This window comes from Equus przewalskii, chromosome 16 (genome assembly GCF_037783145.1).
Source record: "Equus przewalskii isolate Varuska chromosome 16, EquPr2, whole genome shotgun sequence".
Lineage (NCBI taxonomy): Eukaryota > Metazoa > Chordata > Mammalia > Perissodactyla > Equidae > Equus > Equus przewalskii.
This window is the reverse complement of record NC_091846.1, coordinates 66,568,681-66,590,225: the sequence shown is the minus strand read 5'-3', so window position 1 is coordinate 66,590,225 and position 21,545 is coordinate 66,568,681. Positions and strand designations below refer to the sequence as shown.

At 42.1% G+C, this 21,545-nt stretch overlaps 1 protein-coding gene across 2 annotated transcripts; it reads left to right on the top strand.

Annotated features, from left to right (window-relative positions):
• The first annotated feature begins 13,256 nt into the window (after positions 1-13,256).
• On the top strand, positions 13,257-20,354 carry OXGR1 (oxoglutarate receptor 1). 2 transcript variants are annotated; one of them, XM_070578550.1, is made up of 5 exons: positions 13,257-13,311; positions 14,907-15,098; positions 15,671-15,812; positions 17,290-17,408; positions 18,215-20,354. In XM_070578550.1, exon 5 carries the CDS (start codon positions 18,288-18,290, stop codon positions 19,299-19,301), a length of 1,014 nt encoding a protein of 337 aa, XP_070434651.1. In that variant the 5' UTR covers positions 13,257-13,311; positions 14,907-15,098; positions 15,671-15,812; positions 17,290-17,408; positions 18,215-18,287; the 3' UTR covers positions 19,302-20,354. The 2 variants fall into 2 exon arrangements, with proteins under 2 accessions (XP_070434651.1, XP_008514351.1); XM_008516129.2 differs by lacking the exons at positions 14,907-15,098; positions 15,671-15,812; positions 17,290-17,408.
• The last annotated feature ends 1,191 nt before the right edge of the window (positions 20,355-21,545 follow it).

Sequence of the window (21,545 nt, the reverse complement as noted above, 5' to 3'; positions counted from 1 at the left end):
GAGCAAGGGGGCACAATGAAAGAGTCCTAATAAAATATTGTCCATTGGCAGAACCAGCCCCATGTGTGGGCAGAGCCGTTGGCATCTGTAGGACATGCTTGGAGATTTCCTGGAAGACGCTCTCTCCACCAGGCATCAGAGTCTCCAGTCTGTTGTATTCCATAAAGGCCTTTATCAAGAATTCTACCTTTTAAATAGGTTGACAGATTTTGAGAACTTTCAGTTGGGGATCGCATTAAGAAGGCTTAACCTTTATGTTTAGGCTATTACTATGATTTATTATAAACCTAAAAGTAGGGCTCTAAGGGAAAGATACGCACATAGGGTCTTTGAAAGGATTACCATATTGATCTCTTCCATAGCTAGGTCTGCTTAGTTATTGTCTGTGGTAAATATTTAATATCAATAAAAGGAGATAGCATGGTGTCAAAGTAAAGTTAGGATTCTGAAGTTAGACTTCATAGGTTTCATATTCTGGATCTGCCATTTTCTTATAGCTATGTGACCTTCAAAAGTTGTTTAAAATCACTGCATCTCATCACCTCATAAATAAAATGTGAATAATAATGGAACCAACTTTGTAGGGTAAAGTGTTACTTGTTATTAACAAGATATAATGTGGAGATCTAAAAGAGCATATTTGTACCACATATAGAGCCTTTCCTCCCCACTAGATTGTGAGCTTATGTCAAATAGGCATGAAATCTTAGATATTTTCATTCTACACTGCCTGGCGTGGTATTAGGCACTTGATAGTAATGCCTGACATTGCAATAGCCCTTAACAGTTTCCTTATGGCGTATTAGTATATGTTCAATCTTCCCACAAACTGCCAACTAGGCAAGGAGGTATTTTCATCCGTAATTTATTATTGAGAAAACAGAAGCTTCTGGTATTTTCATCTTTAATTTACTATTGAGAAAAAGGAAGCCTCCAGAATTAAATAACTTGTCTAAGTTCATCTGGTTAGAAATATCCAGAGCCAAACTCTCAACTACATTTGTTGTTATACCAAACTCAACGGCTGCCCTGTCCATGTCACCAGCTTATTCTTTAGAAGGCTCCCCATTAATATCTATGACCTGTTTTGGCTGATTGATGGGAAGACAAGTCATGGTGAATGCTGGGTGCCTGGGGGGTTCCCCAAGGAGGATTTGTGAGACACTGAGGATATAGTGCCTTTCCACAGTTTTCCAGACTCAGCTCTGCCCACTCACTTGGCTTCAGGCACAGTGTCTCTGGCACCCTACTGTAGCCAAAGGATAGGTCACTGAGAGAGACTGACGGCAAGAACAGAGGCAGGTCCAAACTGGTCTCTGTTTATCCCTGCACATGCGTGGAGCTGAGGTCAGTGCACAAGGACAAGAAGGGGAAGGATGGTCACTGCTGCTCGGACTTCAGAGCCCAGCACACTGTGCCCCTGAAGACAGCAGTCTAGCTCTCATTCTTTGCTTCCAGAAAAATGACAGAGGGGTGAGGATTTGTTTTCTAAGCCTTCATATACACAAAGAGAAAAATGTGGCTGGAATGCAGCTCACTGGAGAAACATGTGCATGTGGCCCCATGGTTCTTTCTATTGATATGCAACAAGTTCATTCTCTGAAATAAGTTAAAGGAGTAAGGAGTAGTTGGCAACTGTCCTATTATGCCTGAGGAGAACAGATTATTTGCAAAGTCCTAGTATCCTCCTTGTCTCTGGTAATTAATAAGATAAAAGCTTAAATTCTGCATAGAGTCAGCTTAAAAAATGTCAGTTACAGACAGATAACTTGGTATCTCTGTCTTTGAGGAAGGACACCATGTTACTGCTTTCTTCTCCTCCCTCTCTTTCTGTGTATGTGTGTGTGTGCATGTGTGTAACAATGCTGTGGAATGACTACATGGCTCCTTTGGGGCAAATTTGCAAAGGTCTTTCTTCACAGCTCCCCTTTTGCGTTTCAAGGCATAATTATCTACATATCGTCCCCTTGCAGATGGAGGGTCATCTACTGTGGATAGAGTCCACCTGAGATGCAAGTCTCTAATAAATCACACATGTACAAATGCCATGTCCCAAAGACATCATCACTGGAGAGTCTGAGCTAGAATTACCAAGAAGGGATAAAACGTGGTGGCTCTGCAAGCTGAGACTCAAGGAGTTAAGAAACGTATGTGCCTGCAGTCATTCAGAGACAAAACAGTACCAGGAGCCAGAGGTAATCCAGTTCATTCATAGTTTATAAAATTGTTTTGTGGCATGGAACAGGGAACCAGAGGTGAGAGAAGCCATCCCAAAGAACTCAATCAAAGATAAACAAATTTTGATGTCTCTTGTGGTCTACCAACACAAGAAATAGTAACTTAAATGTTTCTTCCCAATTGATACTTCTGAAATGTTCTTGGCTTTGACTACTTTTCCAGGATTGAACCTGAGTCAATCAAACAAAGGATTTCCTAATTCAAGGCCGTGGCTGATTTCATGGGTGTGTGATCTACGCATTAGTCCAGGGGCCATGATCAAAAGGGTCCTTTGTCTGGTTTAATGTTCTGCTGTTGCTGTCTTGAAATTCTTAATAATATTGTCTTTGAACTTGTGTTTTGTAAGTGAAATAGGATGGGACAATGGAGCAGGCAAGTGAGCAAAGGAGATATATGCAATATGTGTGTCCACTGCCATTCCCTGCAGCCCTATTTACAAGTAGTATTCACGATGCTCAGTGAGCAAAGAATGCTGGTGAACCCATGAGGCATGGGAGTTTAGTGATTCAAAGAAGCACAAGTATTAGATCTATGACTGGGTAAGAGGGTAAGACAGCTCCTGTAGGCCATGCTTTCCGTTGCTTGCTCCAGACCAGAAAGAAGGCAATAGCCTCCAATAAACACGAATGAGCAAGGAACACTATCATGTCATTTTTTACTTGTGTTACTTCCCTGGATAAGCCAATGACTATCACTGAAAATGTTGACATAGAAAGAAAAGAAAAGATCAGCTGACCCATAGTTTATTTTCCTTTCAGTCTTATCTCAATCTCAGTAAGATGAAGATAGAGTTGGTAGCATGTATGTGTATGAAACTGTGAAATAAAAACAGCTGAGTTAGTTTTGTGCAGTTTCCACTGTTATGGTAAAACCAAAATACACACACATGTATGATTACACATGGCTTGTGTAATTTTACGATGCTTCATATGAGTTAAATGCTCTTATATTTGCATTTAAAACCGGCATTGCACCATAGAAAGGTGAATGGTAAATTTCATGCTAATAATTACAAATGTTAATTTTTCTTTACTTTGATTGACATTAAATAGCAAATTTAAAAAAACCATGACAAATGAAGAGACTGCAGAAGAAAGAAAAAAGCTTTATATTTTATTACCTTTAAAGGCATTTTCCCCCTGTTTTTGTGAACAATAAGCCCCACATTTTCATTTTGTAATGAAAATTATATGGCTGACCCTGCTCAAGGCCTAATAAGTGCACAGGTCAGGGGTACAAAAAGAGAACGCTTAAGTGTCCACTCAGGTAATAAAGTTGGGAGAGAACACCGACCAAGAGCTCGGCTCCTTCAAAGGGCAAGTGAGTGAGGCCACTGGGCACATGTATGATCAAAACAAGCCTTCCCTGGAGTTGTCCTTTGATCGTAATGGGTCTGCAATGTTGCTTTTTAGGAGGAAAGTCTTCGAGCACTCACCTCCGTCTTTATACAATCTCACACCCCTGCTCTCTACTCACGTGGATGTCACTGTGACATGACCACAGAGAATTGAGAAAGTCAGGATTGAAAGCAGTGATGAGGGAAAGGAGTGGCAATATTTCTTTTTCAAATAAATATGTAATAAAACAACCAAATATAGACATATCTCTTCAAAGAACATGACTTTGAGAGTTTTGGTGACCTACGTGCTCCTAGTTAAAAATGAAATAAAACAGAAAGTTCAGCTATAAAGACTCAAAGGACGTCTAAAACCACAGGACCAGTGATCAGTGTGTTGTGACATGGAGAGGAGGGTCAGGGAAGTTTGCAAAGGCCAGGAATAAACCATCTTTGCAGATTGAGTAGAAATGAGTGACTCATCTGTTCTCAAAGGATAGATTACTCAAAGAGCATGCATTGTCTCTGCAATTATCACTGGACACTTGTAGGAATTTCACAAAAGTCTGGATACACTTAAACTCACAATTGGGATTAAAGCAGGATTTACAGTCAGAGAGGATTTCAAAAATTTGTTTCAATTTAATGAAAAATCAATCTGGTATAATTAGGAAGGGAGGCACAATAAACAGCTTAACAGTTTTAACTAACAATCATACATCAGTGCACAAAGCAGAAAGGGCAGACTCTTGAGGACTGTCTGTGAAAAGTCAAAGGAAGGAAGAAATAGCTGCTATATTAAATTACTTGCGTTTTTATTTTTCTAAAAGTGGGCACTAAGACTAGCCACTCTAACGTTAAACATGATGCTATTTTTACACCCTAGTTACGTCCCATTCCGTTCAATCTCCTCTTATTCACACCATCTCCTCCACTAGCAGAGCCAGTCCATCATGGAGATGAACTTGTCTGGCTTATTGTTCATAAAGCCCAGCCTAGTTGAAAACTATTTTGGGTTTCTTACTCAAATCAAATTTCAGCTTGTACTTTCAAAGGTTAATAGGTTAGTGCAGTGGTCTGTTGTGTCAACAGGGCCCTGGAAAAAAATTAGTCATGAAAGCAATACCAAAAGGTCAAACGGAAGAAATTGAAAGTGCTATAATAAAGAAATTACAGAGCCTGTTATGTGTGTTTCTAAGGCATTTTAATTCAAACACAGAGGCATGACAAAGAAAATAAGATGATACTGCTCAATGTGGCTGCTAAAAGGGAAAAGTGATGCTAGCAGGGTAGGGAAATGAATTTCAACAGCTCATGATGGCCTAATGTTCTCTCGAGAATCTAATGGAAGAGGAGAAATCTTAACAGAGGTAGGAAGGGAAAGGAATCTCTGGCAACAAATTATTTTTTTAATGTTAGGCGAAGTTAACGCACTCAGCATTGGCTGCTATAGAAAATGCAAGCAATCATTACTTCAGCACCGAAGAATTTGAATCTCTGAACTTCTGTCAGAGTGTAAGTATGATTAATGTTCTGTTCATACAGCAAATAGAACAAAGTAGGGATACAGAAGTTGAAAGCAATGCTGGAACAATTTTCTTCATTCACTTCAAACTTAACCATCCTACACTGGTCGTTAGTAAAGCGATTGGGGTGAGGAAGCATCACAAGTTGCATTATGGGACTTTGGCAAAGGAGAGAGCATGGAGGTAGTTTTACTTGGTGAGCACGTTTGTGTGCATAGAAGGGGGCGTTCCTTCATGGTCTCTGGGGTAAAGACAAAGATCACGTTGGTGTGATATGCTGGTGTAGTAAAATTTCTCTTATGTTGGCAAGAGACTTGGCACTGGCCCCTGAATCTATTTGTCTTCCATAAAACCAGAAGATAGCTTAAGGAATCATGTGGTTCTGGCCCAACATTCTTTTCATAGTTTCGAAGTTCCAAAGAAGAAAACGAGGAAATAAAACCTTAACCACCACCAAAGTAAACACCAGAGGATGAAAACCTGAACAAATAACCAAAACGTGATATACAATAGATATAACTCAATATGTAAATAATATAAGAAATACGAAAGACTGAATATTTAAGGTAACAACAACAACAATAAGTTGGTTCCTTACATAGTTCCCTGGGATATCCTTTTTTTCTTAGTAGAAACTTGCTGATAAAATATTTGAACTAAATATCTGCCCAACAGAAAAACCAGTGGACAAGAAGGTGCTAAACACATTTGAGACAGTTTTTCATACACTTCCCCACTCAAACGCTTCTAATGGCTCCCCTTTGCCTGTGTAATTAGATTCATGTAATACTGACATCTGTATTAATTACCTATTGCTGTATAACAAAGTACCACAAATTTAGTGGCTTAAAACAATACACATTTATTATTTTACAGTTTCTGTGAGTCTAGGGTTAGGCGTCCATGCACAGCTTAGGGTCCTCTGCTCGGGGTCTCACCTGGCTGCAGTCAAGCTGTTGGCCAGGGCTGGGTTCCCATCTGAGGCTCAGGGTGGGATCCGCTTCTCATCTCCCTGCGGTGTTGGCAGGAATAGTTTCTGTGTAGGCTCAGGATTTGTGATTCATGGCAGCTTGCTTCTTCAGAGCCAGGGTTGGAGAGAGGGACTTCAGTCTCTCCACAATACACTCCTCTGCTACTTTTTTAAGAGTCACTCATCCCCACTCTCTTCTGAGTGTACTTTCTTTTTTTTTAGTATTCCAGGAAAACTGGACCTCATGCTATTATCTGAACACTTCCTTCAATTCTCAGCCTCCATATTTTTGCATAAACTGACCACTCTTCCTGAAATTCCCTCTCAAAAACATCTAGCTTTGTATAAATCCTACCCAAGGTCCTTCTCAAATGTGTCCTGTATTCCTTTTCAAAATGTAACATTTTGCTAATACTTCTTATGACACTTGTCAATCGTACCATTTAATTTTGGTTCATTTCGGAGGAATCATCTTCAAGAAGCACTGGCTGCTGCCCAAAAGTTACATCCCAAGAAGACGACTGTCCAAGGACTGAGCCCCAGACCCCAGACCAGATCCTCGATGCGTTGCTCCTCTCCTTTCTCCTGGTTTTCCCCGCTTGCTTTGTTTTCTCATTTCAGCTCTACGTCACCCCCTCAGTTTGATGTGGGTGCCTGCCTGTCCTGGCTGTCATGTGATTGGTTTTCCAAATACTTTCTCTGCTGCGAGAGCTGCCCTCACCTGCTATGAATTGCCCTCCATTCAGTCCTCTTACCTCCACTGAAGGGCTTGGTTCTCCTGGACAGCTGGTCCCTTTATTCAGGAAGTGCTCTGCATAGAGGGTGGGAATCACCTGGGGAACTGTTACACTGCAAACCCGGGAGCCTCACTCCAGGAGTGCACATCCCACAGGATCTGGTGTGGGCCCCAGGAATTTGTTTTTTTTCAAGCACCATAGCTGCCTCTGATGCAGATAATCCACGATCTCACTCTGAGAAAAGATTGTATCTATCCAACCCCACTTTCTGTTATCAAACCTTTCTCAGATTCTCAAATTTCCTTCTTCACTCTTGTCTCAATCTCAGCAGATGATTTAGCCCAGTGGTTCTCAAACTTTCCTTTGTATTATAACCACCTGCGTAGCTTATAAAAACCCCAATACCCAACCTATTTCCCATACCAATCAAATCAAATCTGGTTTTGGAGGGTTTTTTAATCAAACTATAAATACATACAATAAAATGCACAGATTTAAAGTACACAGTTCAATGAGTTTTGACAAATGTATTCATCTCAGTAACCAACATCCTAATCAAGATATAGGACATTTACATCAACCTAGAAAGTTTCCTCTTTCCCATTTGGGTAATATCCTCCCCTCCCCGAAGCAAACACTATTCTAATTTTTATCCTCAGAGATTTGTTTTTTCCTGATCTCAATGGAATCATGATGGAGTCATACAAAGTGAGTTCCTTTGTTTCTGGTTTCTTTGGCTTGACGCAATGTTTTTGAGATTTGTTCATGGTTGGCATCAGTATTCTTTAAAATTTTTGAAGTACTCACAATGCGTAGTCAAGTTTGAAGATCAAAATTTATCCTAATCATGTTCAACTTTGTATAGTGTGTTAACCTGGAGAGCTTTAAAAAAGGCCAATCCTCATGCCCGACTTCAGAGTTTCTGATTTAGTTGGTCTGGGGTGAGAGCCAAGCATTGGTGTTTTTGAAAGCTCCCCAATTGATTCTAATATTCTGCCAGCATCAAAAACCTCTGGACTAGCTGCGGGGACAATGGAATTACTTTAAAACATCAGCCTTCAAGCTACGTCCTTATTTCTTTCTTCCCATCACTCCCAAACACTTATAACTGTCAATTTTACTCTTTCACCCACTGCACAAACCGGTTTTAGCTCCCACCATGTGACTAAAATAGTTCTCAGGTCGCTGATGATTTCCTAATTGTCCCATTCAGTCTTTCAGCTTAGTTTTCATCCTGCTAAATTCTTGACTACTCTTTTCCCATGTTCTTTTTCATATGTTCAACTGATTGGACAGAGACTAGTGGGAGTCAGCTTGGTCTTAACTAGTAACTAAAACCTAGAACAACTTAGTATTAATTAAGGTCAAATGAGGAATCAGTTATAGTAATAATTGCTGAACAGCAATAGACAATTGTAATTGCCAGATCTGTACCTATTTAAGGAGCTATGCAAGATTCAAAGAGGAGAATATGAACTCCCCTCTCTTGAGATGTAGACAATTTTGTTGATTAGACAAGAATCAAGTTTATAAGACTATTGTAGTTTATAATACTATTAAACAGTTTTAAAATGAGTAAATGCTAGACTGCGTGGTACAGACTACAAGCACAGTAAGTGTTCAGGGGAGAAAAAATATTCTGGGCAAAGACGCTCATAGAGTAGTTCGTATTTTATTAAGCCTTAAAGAAATTATAAGATTCAAGTCAGAAAGCTGGGATGGGAAGGATAGTCCAAGCAGGGACCCTGTACCAGCAAGGGCAATGATGAGCTCAATTTCTTGACGATGGCTTTCTCTATTCTCTGGCTTTTCTATACTCCTTTTATCACATTTCCTTTCATCTCCAGTCTCCATTTATCCTTGCTTCCATTGGTCTCCATTCTTCACATTAAAACGCCTCTTGAGCAGACTGGCAATCCCATCCTTAGCTGTGGCCATCCTGTGTAGTTCTACTAACTGCCTGGGTCATTATCCACCTAGAAGACACAAACTATTTCCCCAATTATACTGGAGTTGGATCTAAGGGTGGACAGTCCAGTCATTCTTTTTCCCAACAGTTGTCTAAATTCTCCAGAAAAACCCTTTGTCAAAGAAGTGTCCAAAACACCATATCATTTTGAAAACATTTAATAATCTTCAACAGTTCACATAGAAGCATAGCAAGTGACTCAGACTGGCACAGAAATGTCATACATCCTTTTCTAAGAAACAAAGCTTTGAGTTTTTTTTGTTTTCCCAACTAAGATCCCTCTAATCTGGAATTGGCCTTAGAGAATGTCTTGTCCAGCCTTTGCTTTTCCCAGATAGAGGCCTAGAAAGGGAATTTCCATTCCTAGCAATTTGAGTTGCTTTCCAAACACTAAAATTCAGGCCTCAAACTTCTGGAACTCTCTCCATTATACCATAATGTCTTCTTCCTAACTGAAGAAATACTGCAGGAATCTGGAAGGCATTGCAATAGCTGAATTTGTTGCCTAGTAGAGTATAGATCAAAAACTTGCTTTGTTTAAACAGTACATCTTTACTGAGCAATCCATTTTAAAATCACTGGAAAACAAGTTAACCATTTTCTTTTTTAATCAAGACAATTCATCTCATAAGAATACTGCTATTATACTAAGATGTGTCATATTGTGGCCAAAGTTACAAAAGAGTTTGACAAGGCCATAAATGGTGTTTCAAAATATAGGTTTTGTTATTATTTCCACATAGTAAGGCCAACACATTAGGAAATTATTGTCATTGAAAAGATAATTTGTTATACTCACAGATCCCAAGAGGAAAGGGCATCGTCAGGAGACAGAGGGAGAGGGGCAGAAATGTGGGCAAGAGCCTTTGTTGTGGTTTCTGTGGGAAGGAACAGCTGAGGGAGGGGACTCATGCTTAGGAGTGGCTAGTTTGAATCATCTCAGTGGGCTCTGGGGCATAGGAGCTGCCCAAAGTTGTCTGGTACCTGGCCCTGGAGTGATTAGTGTAGATAGTGGCCCAGAGTATCAGGGCCCAATAAAGGAGATTGGTGGGAAAATGGGCTCTGGATGGTTCATCTGCATTTGAAAGTACACTCTTTGGTGAATTTATCATCTCTAGGAATTGACTAACCCTGGAAGAGGCAGACTCACCTGGGTCAGTAAGATCCCAGAGCAAAGTATTAGATATAGAAAATAATAGACAATGGTTAAGACAAATGGTTGGGAATGATGGGGAATGATAACCAAGGGAGAGAGGAAGAGAATGGTCCATATTGTCACCAATGGTTTGTTCCTTCCTCACTCACCTCTGAGTAGGAACTAAGACTAGTTCGAATGTGTTACTCCTTCTTCCCCATGCCAACCCCCAACTCAATAATTAGTGGCTCTTTGGAGAATTCTCCTTGAATCTGTCTTCTTTGCAGAGTTTGGCAGGCTTTTTGGAGCAGGAGACTAAGATATCAGTGCTTCCTAATTAGAGAAATTCTGAGCATCCAGATTATCACGGAGATAAGCCCCATCCCCTGCTTCAAAGGAGCAGTAGCAGCACATTGCAGGTGGCACCTGTGCTGCTCAAATAGCTGTGAGTTGAAGTGCTGGAATCCAGTTCTATTGGGTGCTCGTTTTAAAGGAGAAAGTGCATTTCTGAATCTGGGCAAGAGACCAATTTTAAATGGAAGTTGAATTTTGCTCATATAAGTCTTTGACTTAGGGTTGTTGAAAGACAACTTCAAGGTCCCAAATTTGAAGCTTAAAACGCAGTCTAAATTAGTGACATCATTTTCTAATGATGTTGTTGCTGTAGCAAGTTGTTCTAAAAATATATAAATTAGATTATTCTTTTTATTCAGAGATGTTTAAGATTTATATTGGTTTATATTTTATCTTCCTGCAAATTGGCTACTTTATATGTGAAGATTTCAAGGTGTAGTAAGAAATCATATTTACAAATAAACATTAAAAGATAAAATAGACAATTAGTCATAAAAATCATCTTGTTGATGGAGCTGATTTAGAGTGTTGGATTATAGCCCATTGCTTTCTGATAAAGCCATGGCTTCAATCAAGTGGCCAGCCAGCCCCAGCAGCGTAGTAAGAAAAGAGGCTGGAGCGCTGGTCTTACACAAGCCTCCCAGGCCCTGTCTTCAGCCTTATCACTTTGACCTCTCTAATTCTCAGTGTCCTCCTTTGTAAAGTGAGACCCTTGGACTGGATTTTTTGCGTGTAAGATTGACTCTCAGCTAACGTCTGTTGCTAATCTTCCTCCTTTTGCTTGAGGAAGATTGTCACTGGGCTAATGCCTGTGCCAATCTTCCTCTCTTTTATATGTGGGATGCGGCCACAGCATGGCTTGATGAGGCGTGTGTAGGTCTGTGCCTGGGATCTGAACCTGTGAACCACGAGCAGCCAAAGTGGAATGTGTGAACTTAACCACCACACCACCGGGCTGGTCCCTGGACTGGATTTTTTAACAAAAATTTTTAAATTGTGGCAAAATATACATAACATAAAATTTACCATCTTAACCATTTTTAAGTATACAGTTGAGTGGCATTAAGTGCATTAATATTGTTCTGCTACCGTCACCACTGTCGATCCCCAGAACTCTTTTCGTCTTGAAAAATTGAAACTCTGTACCCATTAAACACACACTTCCCATTCCCTCTACCCCCAGCCCCTGGCAACCACCATTCCATTTTCTGTCTCTATGAATTTGACTACTCTAAGTATTTCATAAAAGCAGAATTATACAGTATTTGTCCTTTTGTGACTGGTTTATTTCACTTAGCATAATGTCCTCAAACTTCATGCATGTTGTAGCATGTGTCAGAACTTCCCTCCTTTCTAAGGCTGAATTGCCCATTGTGTGTACATACTACGTTTTCTTTATCCATTCATCCACCTATAGACATTTGGGTTGCTTCCACATTTTGGCTATTGTGAATAATGCTGCTATGAACATAAGTGTATAAGTATCTCTCTGAATCCCTGTTTTCAATTCTTTGGGGCATATACCCAGAAGTGGGTTGCTAGATCATATGCTATTTCTATTATTATTTTTTTGAGGAAGCATCATACTGTTTTCCATAGTAGCTTCACCATTTTACATTCCCAGGAATTGATATTTTTAAATGTCCCTTCCATGTCTAAAATTCTAGGACCCGATACTTGTTTTTAAATAATCTCTTTAAGCCATTTTCCCTTCCCTGGAAATCTTGATCTTCAAGGGAAAATGCTCAAATGTCTTTTATCCAGAAAGTCTTTTCTGACTTCTTTCTCTTACTCTTGGGTTATGTTCCCTGACAGCATCCTTATTTCCCAGGGCCAAACCCTAATCACTGTTTACAGTAACTGTTTATTTTTCTCGACAATATGAGTTCCTGGAAGGGAGAGATCATGTCTTATTTTTCTTTATCTCCTCAGTGCCTGATACAGAATAATCAAGCAGCAAATGTCTGTTGCATGAATGTGTGGATGAATTGGAACAAAACAGGGTCAAATAATTCCAACTGATGAATTGAGGAAGTGATTAAAAATAGTAAAATTGGACAATAATTTTTCTCTGAATGCAAAATACTTCCCTGGAGAGGCTGGGACTCAAATAATAATGATAAGCCTAACAGTAAAATTACCTAATACATTGCTGTCCCCACCATCCGCTGGGGAGACTTTCTCACTTGGGCTCTGGGGTGCCCGGTTTAGCATTCTTGCTCCTGCAGGCTGGCCTGCCCAGAGGATGGACCGGTTGTTTTAATGCCCATCGGCATGGCAACGCAGCAGAGGCATGCAACGCCCATTCACGGTGGAGCATAGACGGGGCTTTCTCTGCGTGTCCCCCTTAGGCAATAGATAAAACCCGTCTTTTGAGGTTGGATGGGAACTTAGAATCCAATGATTCAGAGCCTATCCACTAGAATGTTGTAGCCGAGTTTCAGAGAAGGGAAGAGACTGTTCCGGAGTCACATGGCAAGAGGGCCGCAACCTAGATCTGGAGATGCAGACACATGCTCTTCCTACAGTTACAAACTAGGCAGTTTAGAAACAGTTTGTGGGGGTCAGGTGGATAACTAGATACGGTGAAAAGACACTTCAGTGGTCTCCAATTTGAGGGGCCAGAATTTAAGTTGCTTCTATCCCCTGCTAAATAATAGGCTCTGACCTGTGTGCGAGCAGGTGATATTTCTGGACCCAGACAACCGGACTGCAACCCTCCTGGGGCAAAAGCCCTCCTGCCAGGCTGTTTTGCACCTCTGCAAATACTCCCTTTGGGCAGTTCCGCGCCAAACCCGTACGGAGGTTGTCCAGAGAATCCCCTGGAGTGGAAGCTGCTGTCCTGTGTCGGCCTCGAAAGTGGGCGAGGGAGGATGTTGTCCGCTCTCCACCGGGGCGGGACGGAGCATGCACCTGCTCCCGGAGCTGCGAGGGGTGGGAGGGGCAGGGGCGGCGCGCAGGCCTTTGCTCCGACCGTCCCGCCTCCAGGGCATAGCGGAGCTCTGAAGGCCGCTTCGGGTGCGCGGCGGCCGAGCCCGGGTGCCAGGTGAGCGGCGGGGAGCGGGGCCCCGCGGGCCGGAGGGAGCTGGGTGCGGGGAACCTGCGCTGATCCCAGAGTGGAGACGCCGGGCGCCGGAGCCTGAGGAACAGAGACCCCGGGCGTGTCCCTGCGGCAGGACGGGAGGGCTGCCAGAACAGGGCCCCCTAACTTCTTTCAGAGGCAGCAGGAGCACCCCGCATCCTGGCAGGGGCGCCTTTGGGGAAAATAAAAGCCTAGGATGGCCAGAGATTTGTCTCAGGGAGGCCTGGAGAAGTTCCGCACTATCAGGTCCCATCTCCTGCCTTTTTCACAACTAAGTGTGGGGACTTTGGGGACAAACAGAGAGCTCATCTCTGATACCGATTGATTCTGCTCCCTGGATGCATTCTTAGCTACACTGTATGGTTCTGGCTTTAAGGATATTAGCAAAGTCGGAAGACACTGCTCCCCAATCCCCCCACTCCTCAAGAAGCAAGCCAGCAAAATCTTCTCCATGGTGTGCCTTTCTTTCGTTTGGTTTGTTGCTATAGATTAAGCGAATTAGTTTAGGATTGTCTCTAAACCTCCAAATTGTATGTAAATTTTGTGTCCATAAGTGCATGTTTCCGTAGAGAACATCCCTGGATTTTATTTGATTCTCCCAAAGATGCAATAGCTAAAATCATAGCTTTGGGCACCATCACCACGGCCAGTCCTAGGGGACTTCAGTGTCCCTGAGTTGCGGTTCTGATTGAAACTTGGGATGGAGGGAAGAGCTGGGGAGAGGGTTCCTTCAGGGCTCAGGGAGGACGACTTTCACCCATGTCACAAATTTATCTGGGCTAAGAATCGGACTGTTTTCCACTAGTATGAAATCAAATTAGTTCACAAATGTGTAGACAAGGAAACCAAGATGAACCTTTGTGAATGAAAGATCTATACAAGTTTCTTCTTGGTAGCCAAATGTGGCCCAAGCTGCGAATTTTCCAAGGCGTCTGAAGGACAGGAAGGGGTGCAGTCTTCCAAGTTTATACCTCCCTGGTCCACTGGCAGCCTGGGAAAAGGAGGGCACAATGGATGTTCGCTCAGCCTTGCAGCAGCACCCAAAAACCCAAGGTGGGGAGGTGTGCTGTGGTGGGTTGGGGAGTTGGTGGATAAAAAGTTAACCACAAAATTAACAGATACTCTAGAATAATCACATTTCATCATTAATCTCACTTGTTCCCACCAAATGGGCAAGAACGCTCTATGGATGTAAAGTAGTATATGCTGCCACTGGAATAGGTCCCATTTCTGGTCCTGCCTTCTTTATCTACAGAAGCCGGGAATCCCGGTCTGTGAGGTTCGTGGGCAAACTGGCATTAGGATAGCGGCCCTCAAGCTTGCATTCCTGAAACACTGATACCCTGCAGCTAGCCTCAGATAGTCACAATCTCTCCCAAATTTCAGAGAAAAAAATAGAGGCTAAAATTCTAAAAGTTTTTTCCTTTTTAAAATTCTCCCGAATCTTTGGTGCTTGCTTCCATTCATGTGGCATCTAGTTTAGTTCACACTTAGATATCTGGTTATGTCGAAGCTTAATAAATCGTGAATCCTAGTTATCATGAGTCTGTTTGTTCTAGGTGATCGGTAACCACCCTATGGTTGAGATCCACTGTGTAGCAGAGTGAGGAATACTTACACATCATTCTTGAATGCCCCTTGATTCCTTTGGGGACAGCTGATGCTCTGGGTGGTAGCAGCGAATTGCTCAGGACTCTGTGACCATCGAGGAAAGAAACTGCCTCCTTCTACTTGGCTCACAGCCCGATCAGGTTTTGTCTGCTATTTTTAACTTCAAGCCTATTTTGTAAACTCAGACCTTTCTTTTGGGGAGGTTTATGGGAGCAGGTTAAATTTCTTAGTCAACCCCCCCTCCCTTACAATTGGTTAGTCAGTCTTCATTAAATCCCAAGTTGAACTGTTGTTTTCCAAAACAATAGGGTGGTTGTTTCTGCCTACAACCTGTCTTTTCCTGATATGATTATTGTTCAGAGTGGTCCCATAACACGGCAGGGGTTTATTTGGCAATGACACAAATTAATTTTGCTCATTACTCTAAAAGTCATTAAAAAACTAAACTTTATTTTTTTGAACAATGGTTGCTGCTTCACTAGCCTTTCAGCACAAGATGAATTTTGCTGGTGTTACTCACTGTTCTTTTATGTATTCAGCAAATATTTATTGAGCACCTCGTGCATGTTGGCTTCTGGGGTACCAGGTGACTTCATTTTCCGCTTTCCAAAAGTTCACTGACAAGCAGTATGGACTTGAATCTTGACTCGCTAAGTCCTGACTTCAGGAAGAGCTACTTCAGGGACTCTCTGACTCTGACCTTTTCTTTCAGGTCTAAATCACTGCCCCCTTTTCGTGCATGAGCCCATGTAAGGTGTTTGGCCAAGGGAATGGTTCCCCACTGTGCTTTCCCAGCCTCACAGCGCCCTTGCTGGTCAGTGGTGCCCGACTCCCATCACCTTGGCGCTCTGTAGGTGAGAATTCTAAGAACAGCATTGCCAGCAAGAGTACATTAACCTACAACGAGAGAAACAGTCACTTCTGATGGTAATACATCCTCCCAGGAGCCCTGGCCTTTCCCCTTGAGGGTCGTAACAGCTGCCCAGTGGCAAGTGTCCCATCCCTGGGCTATACTTTCCCCAATTCATACTGAATAAAAGTAATAGAGGTTTAAGTGCCTTCTGAGGTACATCCTAAGTGAGACCTGGAAAAGCATAGGCAAGGCCAGTCAACAGGGAAGGATTCTTCTAATGTTGGATTTGTTAAGTTGGGCCAGTCGAAATACATCTCTGTACTCTGCTGAGGAAAAGCTAGATAGTGTAGATTTTAGAACCAGATAATAGTAACGCTGACGGCAGACCCGGGATGGAGCACTGACTGCCGGGCACCTTTCAGAACACTTTATGGATATTAACTCATTTAATCCTCTCTCAACCCAAGGAAGTGGGGACTATTATTGACGTTTTAGCCCCAGATCACGCAATTTGGGATGCTTCATTTACTGAGCTCCTCTGGGATAAAGTCTAACTTGTCTTTGTTGGTTTTAGGGCATTTCTTTCCCTCTTGCCTCCTTGTTGTGAGAGGTGGCTCAGCTCTGCAGACAGACTGTCTGGCCTGTGTCTTAGTTCACTACTAACTAGCAGTGTGACCTTGAGCAAGTCACTGCCTTCTCTGTGCCTCAGTTTCTTCATATGTAAAATGAGGATGATCACAGCACTACCTCACCAGGCTACTGTGAGGATTAAATGAATTTATATTTGTAAGACTCTTAGAGGAGTGCTTTGTACACAGGAGGCACTGTTATTTTTATTATTAGCTATTTTTTCTTTTCAGCTTTATCTCCCAACGCCCCCTAATATAGCAGCCATGCTGAGCTACTGAGAGCTCCCCTGGAACTCTCAAACTCTGTCATGTCTCAGTGCCTTTGCACATGCTGTTCCCTTTACCTGGAATCCCTTTCCTTTAGTCTTGGTTGATCCAGCTGAAACGTTCCCTCCTAAAGGCCTTCCATTCATGCCCTCTCCTATTCTCCAGGTAGCTGCTCCCTCCCTTCTCTGTGATCTCAGTAGCCTCCTACATTCATCTATCAAAGGACTCCCCCATTAGCAACCTCTCAGCGTTTATTGAGCACTTATTATGTGCCAGTAGTGTTCCAAGATTTCTTACTTTTTTTTTCCCCCACATATTGACAGCTTCATGAGGTAGGATTTATTTTGTTAAAATTATTTCCCTTTGCATCTCCCCCAGTAGACTGTGATAGTGGCTTGTACATCAGTGTGTGTTATTCATTTAGTATCTCTCGGACCTGGCGGAGTGCCTCATTTGTACACAGTTGGTGCTCCATATCCGTGCAAGTGGATGCATTTTACCAACAGCTATTTACATCAGAAAAATAAGCTAATTCTAAGTAATTCTTCCTTTTAAATAATCTTCTTGCTTTTTTTATTGCAGAAATTCACTGTTAAAATTTCAGAAAACACTGACATGCAGGAAGAAGGAAGATAAAAATCCCACTCCCCTCAGCCCCGGAGAGCTTAAGCAACTTGCTTAAGGACACACAGCTTCTCAAGGTCAGGCCCTCTGGCTTCAGAACCCAAACTCTTAAGGCTGCATGCTCCTGCTACTTCTCTGCACCCCCCCACCCCGAACACCCCCACCCCACAAACAAATGATGTTAGCTACTAAAATGGGCTGGAAGAGCTGAAATTTGAAAATGAAATCTACCGTACATAGAATGTTGCAATGCATGAGATCTACGTTTAAGATTCCCAGTGTTCAGTCTTTTCCTGCCTTCACCCTTGATGTTCCATCGGTTATTTAGGGTAATCCAGACTGAGAGGCAGCAGAGTGAGATAAGGGAGAAAGAAAATGGCTTGTAAGTCAGACATTGGATCCCGGCCGTTCTGCCAGACCGTTACCAGATACAATTGCATAATCTCCCTCAGTCTTAGACTCTTCTGTAAAATAGAGATAATAAAAAGTACTTCTCAGCCTTTTGTCAAGTTTAGAGGGAATGTGGTGGTGAGGCGCTGGAGATGGATTAGCAGTGGCTCTGTTTGTTGAGTCTCTCAGGTGATGCCTATGGCTTGTCCAAACAGCAACCTGGTCAAGTCGTTTTCTGCAGCTACATGTGGATTATTTTTCCAATCCTTCATTTTCATTCTCATGGTAATTTAACTTTTATATTATTATTCGATGTCTTCAGTAACTAGCCTCAGGGTTATTTTCTTAGAAATTCAATCTCTTCTCCACAGGGTCTCTTTTGAGATTAAAGAGAAAGAAGTGGCAAATTCAGGATGCGAGAGCAATTTTCACTTAAAAGTAGATCAGTGTTTTCATTGTCCCATCATTAATGTCCTCTATTTTCCTTTATCAGCGAGTTACTTCTCAGTTGATTCTACTGCCAAACTGAACTCTCTTGGATTCTTGCAAGATGAAAGGAGACCACCATGAATGAGCCACTAGACGATGTTGCAAATGCTTCTCATTTCCCCAATTATGCAGCTGCTTTTGGAAACTGCACTGATGAAAAAATCCCGCTCAAGAGGCACTACTTCCCTGTTATTTACAGCATCGTCTTCCTGGTGGGCTTTCCAGGGAACGCTGTAGCAATTTCCACTTACATTTTCAAAATGCGGCCCTGGAAAAGCAGCACCATCATCATGCTGAACCTGGCCTGCACAGACCTGCTGTATCTAACCAGCCTTCCTTTCCTGATTCACTACTACGCCAGTGGCGAGAACTGGATCTTTGGGGATTTCATGTGCAAGTTTATCCACTTCGGCTTCCATTTCAACCTGTACAGCAGCATCCTCTTCCTCACCTGTTTCAGCATCTTCCGCTACTTTGTCATCATTCACCCGATGAGCTGCTTTTCCATTCACAAAACTCGGTGGGCCGTGGTGGCCTGTGCTGTGGTGTGGATCATTTCGCTAGCGGTCGTCGTTCCCATGACCTTCCTGATCACGTCAACCACCAGGGCCAATAGATCTGCCTGCCTTGACCTCACCAATTCGGATGACCTCACTACTGTCAAATGGTACAATCTCATTTTGACTGCAACCACTTTCTGCCTCCCCCTGCTGATCGTGACACTTTGCTATACAATGATTATCTACACCCTCACCCAGGGACCTCGGACTCACAATTGCCTTAAGCAGAAAGCTCGGAGGCTCACCATTCTGCTGCTCCTCGTGTTTTATATCTGCTTTTTACCCTTCCACATTTTGAGAGTCATTCGCATTGAATCTCGCCTGCTTTCCATCAGCTGCTCCATAGAGAATCAGATCCATGGAGCTTACATTGTTTCTAGACCATTAACTGCCCTGAACACCTTCGGGAACCTGTTGCTGTATATGGTGGTCAGCAACAACTTTCAGCAGGCCATGTGCTCCATGGTGAGATGCAAAGCGAGGAGGAACTCAGAGGAAGCAAAGAAAATCGGTCACTCAAACAACCCTTGACAGACTTCCTTTACTCAACTAAAGAGAAAAGCCTGCTGATACATCAACTTTGACTTCTAAGAAGTCCAGAATATCTCCATCAACGGAACTCTTAGTAAATATTGTGTATTCAGGTAATTATGGGCCAAAGCCAGGCAGGGCTGCTAGGAGTTCTTTCACCCGTTTATTGAGATCCTCCCTTGGGTAGGTGTAAGAATGGGATCCACGCCTATCAGTAAAGGATTCAAATGTAAAACTGGAGCTATTGGGACTCAGGCCATTTCGAGAACATCTAGTCTCACCAACTTACTACGTATGTGTGCTAATTGAAGTTCACCCACTTGCCTGGATCCCTCAGTAATTTATGCCAAGATAGGAGAATGCCCATTTTTCATGCGTGGCCTCATTATCCTTCATACTGGGGCCTATGTGTATGGAACCCCTAGACTGCTCAATCCATTATTTGTATCTTTTTCAATATTCATTTTTTTTATATTATGTATCTTTAAAACTTTTTTTTCCCCAAACTTTGCTTTGAGATGATTAAACTGTATTTTTCACTAGGCTTTAGTCAATTTTGTAGATTAAAGCAAGCCTGGTATGTTACACTGGAGACAATTCAAAGATGTCAGAGCAAATAGTTAAAGCTAATACCTGTAAGATATTTGGGATATTATGTCTTTAGTGTTGTAGATCATTTTAAAAGCTGTTATTGAATTTATAAAATTCATCAAACTGTATTTGTAATTATCAACATGTCCTGAGGAAACGGGGGCACTTTTTGCGGAACAGCAGTACTTTGAAATATCCTGTATATATTGGGTATTAAATGAAATCTAACGTTGTTTTGATTTCTGTGGGAAAGTATTCCCGGAAACACTAATTCTCTTTAGATACTTTTTCTTTTGTGATTATCATAAAAATATGATCGCTATTGTAACAGCTAAAGCTATTTTTGAATTGTATATGAGCTTAATTATCACAAAGTGTAAATATTTGAGAGAACGCCTACTGTGGATATTTAAAACCCTAGTAAATGTGTTGATACTCTTAATAAACTAATTTAAAATCACTGAATAGGCTGGTAATATTTTTTTGTGAAAAAGCAGCTTTACCACAATTATATTTACATGAATCTCATGTTCTCCATGTTTAGAGAATAAAAATAATTTTAAGAATTAGTTACAGAATAAAGCTGGAATAGACGATTTAAACAGAAGGAAGGGTACCATAACAACGCTTCCTGATTTGGGGGGTTCTTCTAGGACATTACATCTCACTTAGACCTAAGAGAGGATGTTCATCAGGAACCTCTCTGTGCTGAGCATGCAGGGGAAGAAAGAGGGAGGCCAGTGGCTCTGAACATGAACTTTTCTCGATGATGGTGCTTTCTCCACGCACCACCTTCTGAGCCATCTTCTTGGGACCTTCCTATGGCACATGGAATGAGCTGTTTCCCTAGAGCACCCAATGTGCCCATCCATGCTACTGCACGGCACGGAGCAGCATTCGAAGGTCCAGTTGGAACCTGGAAGCTTGGTAGCTCTCCTCTCCCGTCTTCCTAATGTCCAGCCAGCTCCTGAGCCATCACCAAAGTGGGGCCAGATTAGCTTTTAATCACTGCTGTTGTTAGGCTAGCCCTGGGCATAAACCCCTTTCCCTTCTATCTCTTCTTATTCCGAAGATTTCACCCACCAGAGAAAAGCCACCCCAATCTCCTTCATATCTATCTCAACTTGTCTCTGTAACTTCTTTTATCCTTTTCCTTCTTCCCACCAATTTACAGAATAGCAAATATCTTTCTGATACTAAGTCTTCCACTGTATCCTTGGTCCTCATTCTGCTCTCACAGGGACTTGCTCCAACACTCGATCCCACTTTGTCAAATTTTTAACGTTTCTACTACCCTGAATAATTGATCTTAGCTTGGGAACAGGCATAATTTTCCTTTATCCTCAAAATACCTTCGGTTGACTCAGCTGTTCTGTCATGCTCATATCTGACCCGCTCCCTGCAGTTATGGGTCAGATGCAGAAGGCTGTCTGCCCTCCAGGGTTCTATTGACAGAATAGCATCACAGAGACCCCAGCTAAATTGGATTCAAAGGGTCAGTTTTATTTTCCAAACTGAGGAGTTCTGGGCTAATTGTGTTGGAGGATGCAGTTTGGAACTGAGGCCAAAAAAGAGATTGATGATACTTCTGAGACTAAAATGGGACTCGAATGACCTTGCCTTATACACCCAGTTGCAGGCAGTGTAAGAACA

Excerpts from the sequence above, each read along its gene's own strand:
- OXGR1 (XM_008516129.2), top strand. The coding sequence starts at position 18,288 with ATGAATGAGCCACTAGACGATGTTGCAAATGCTTCTCATTTCCCCAAT.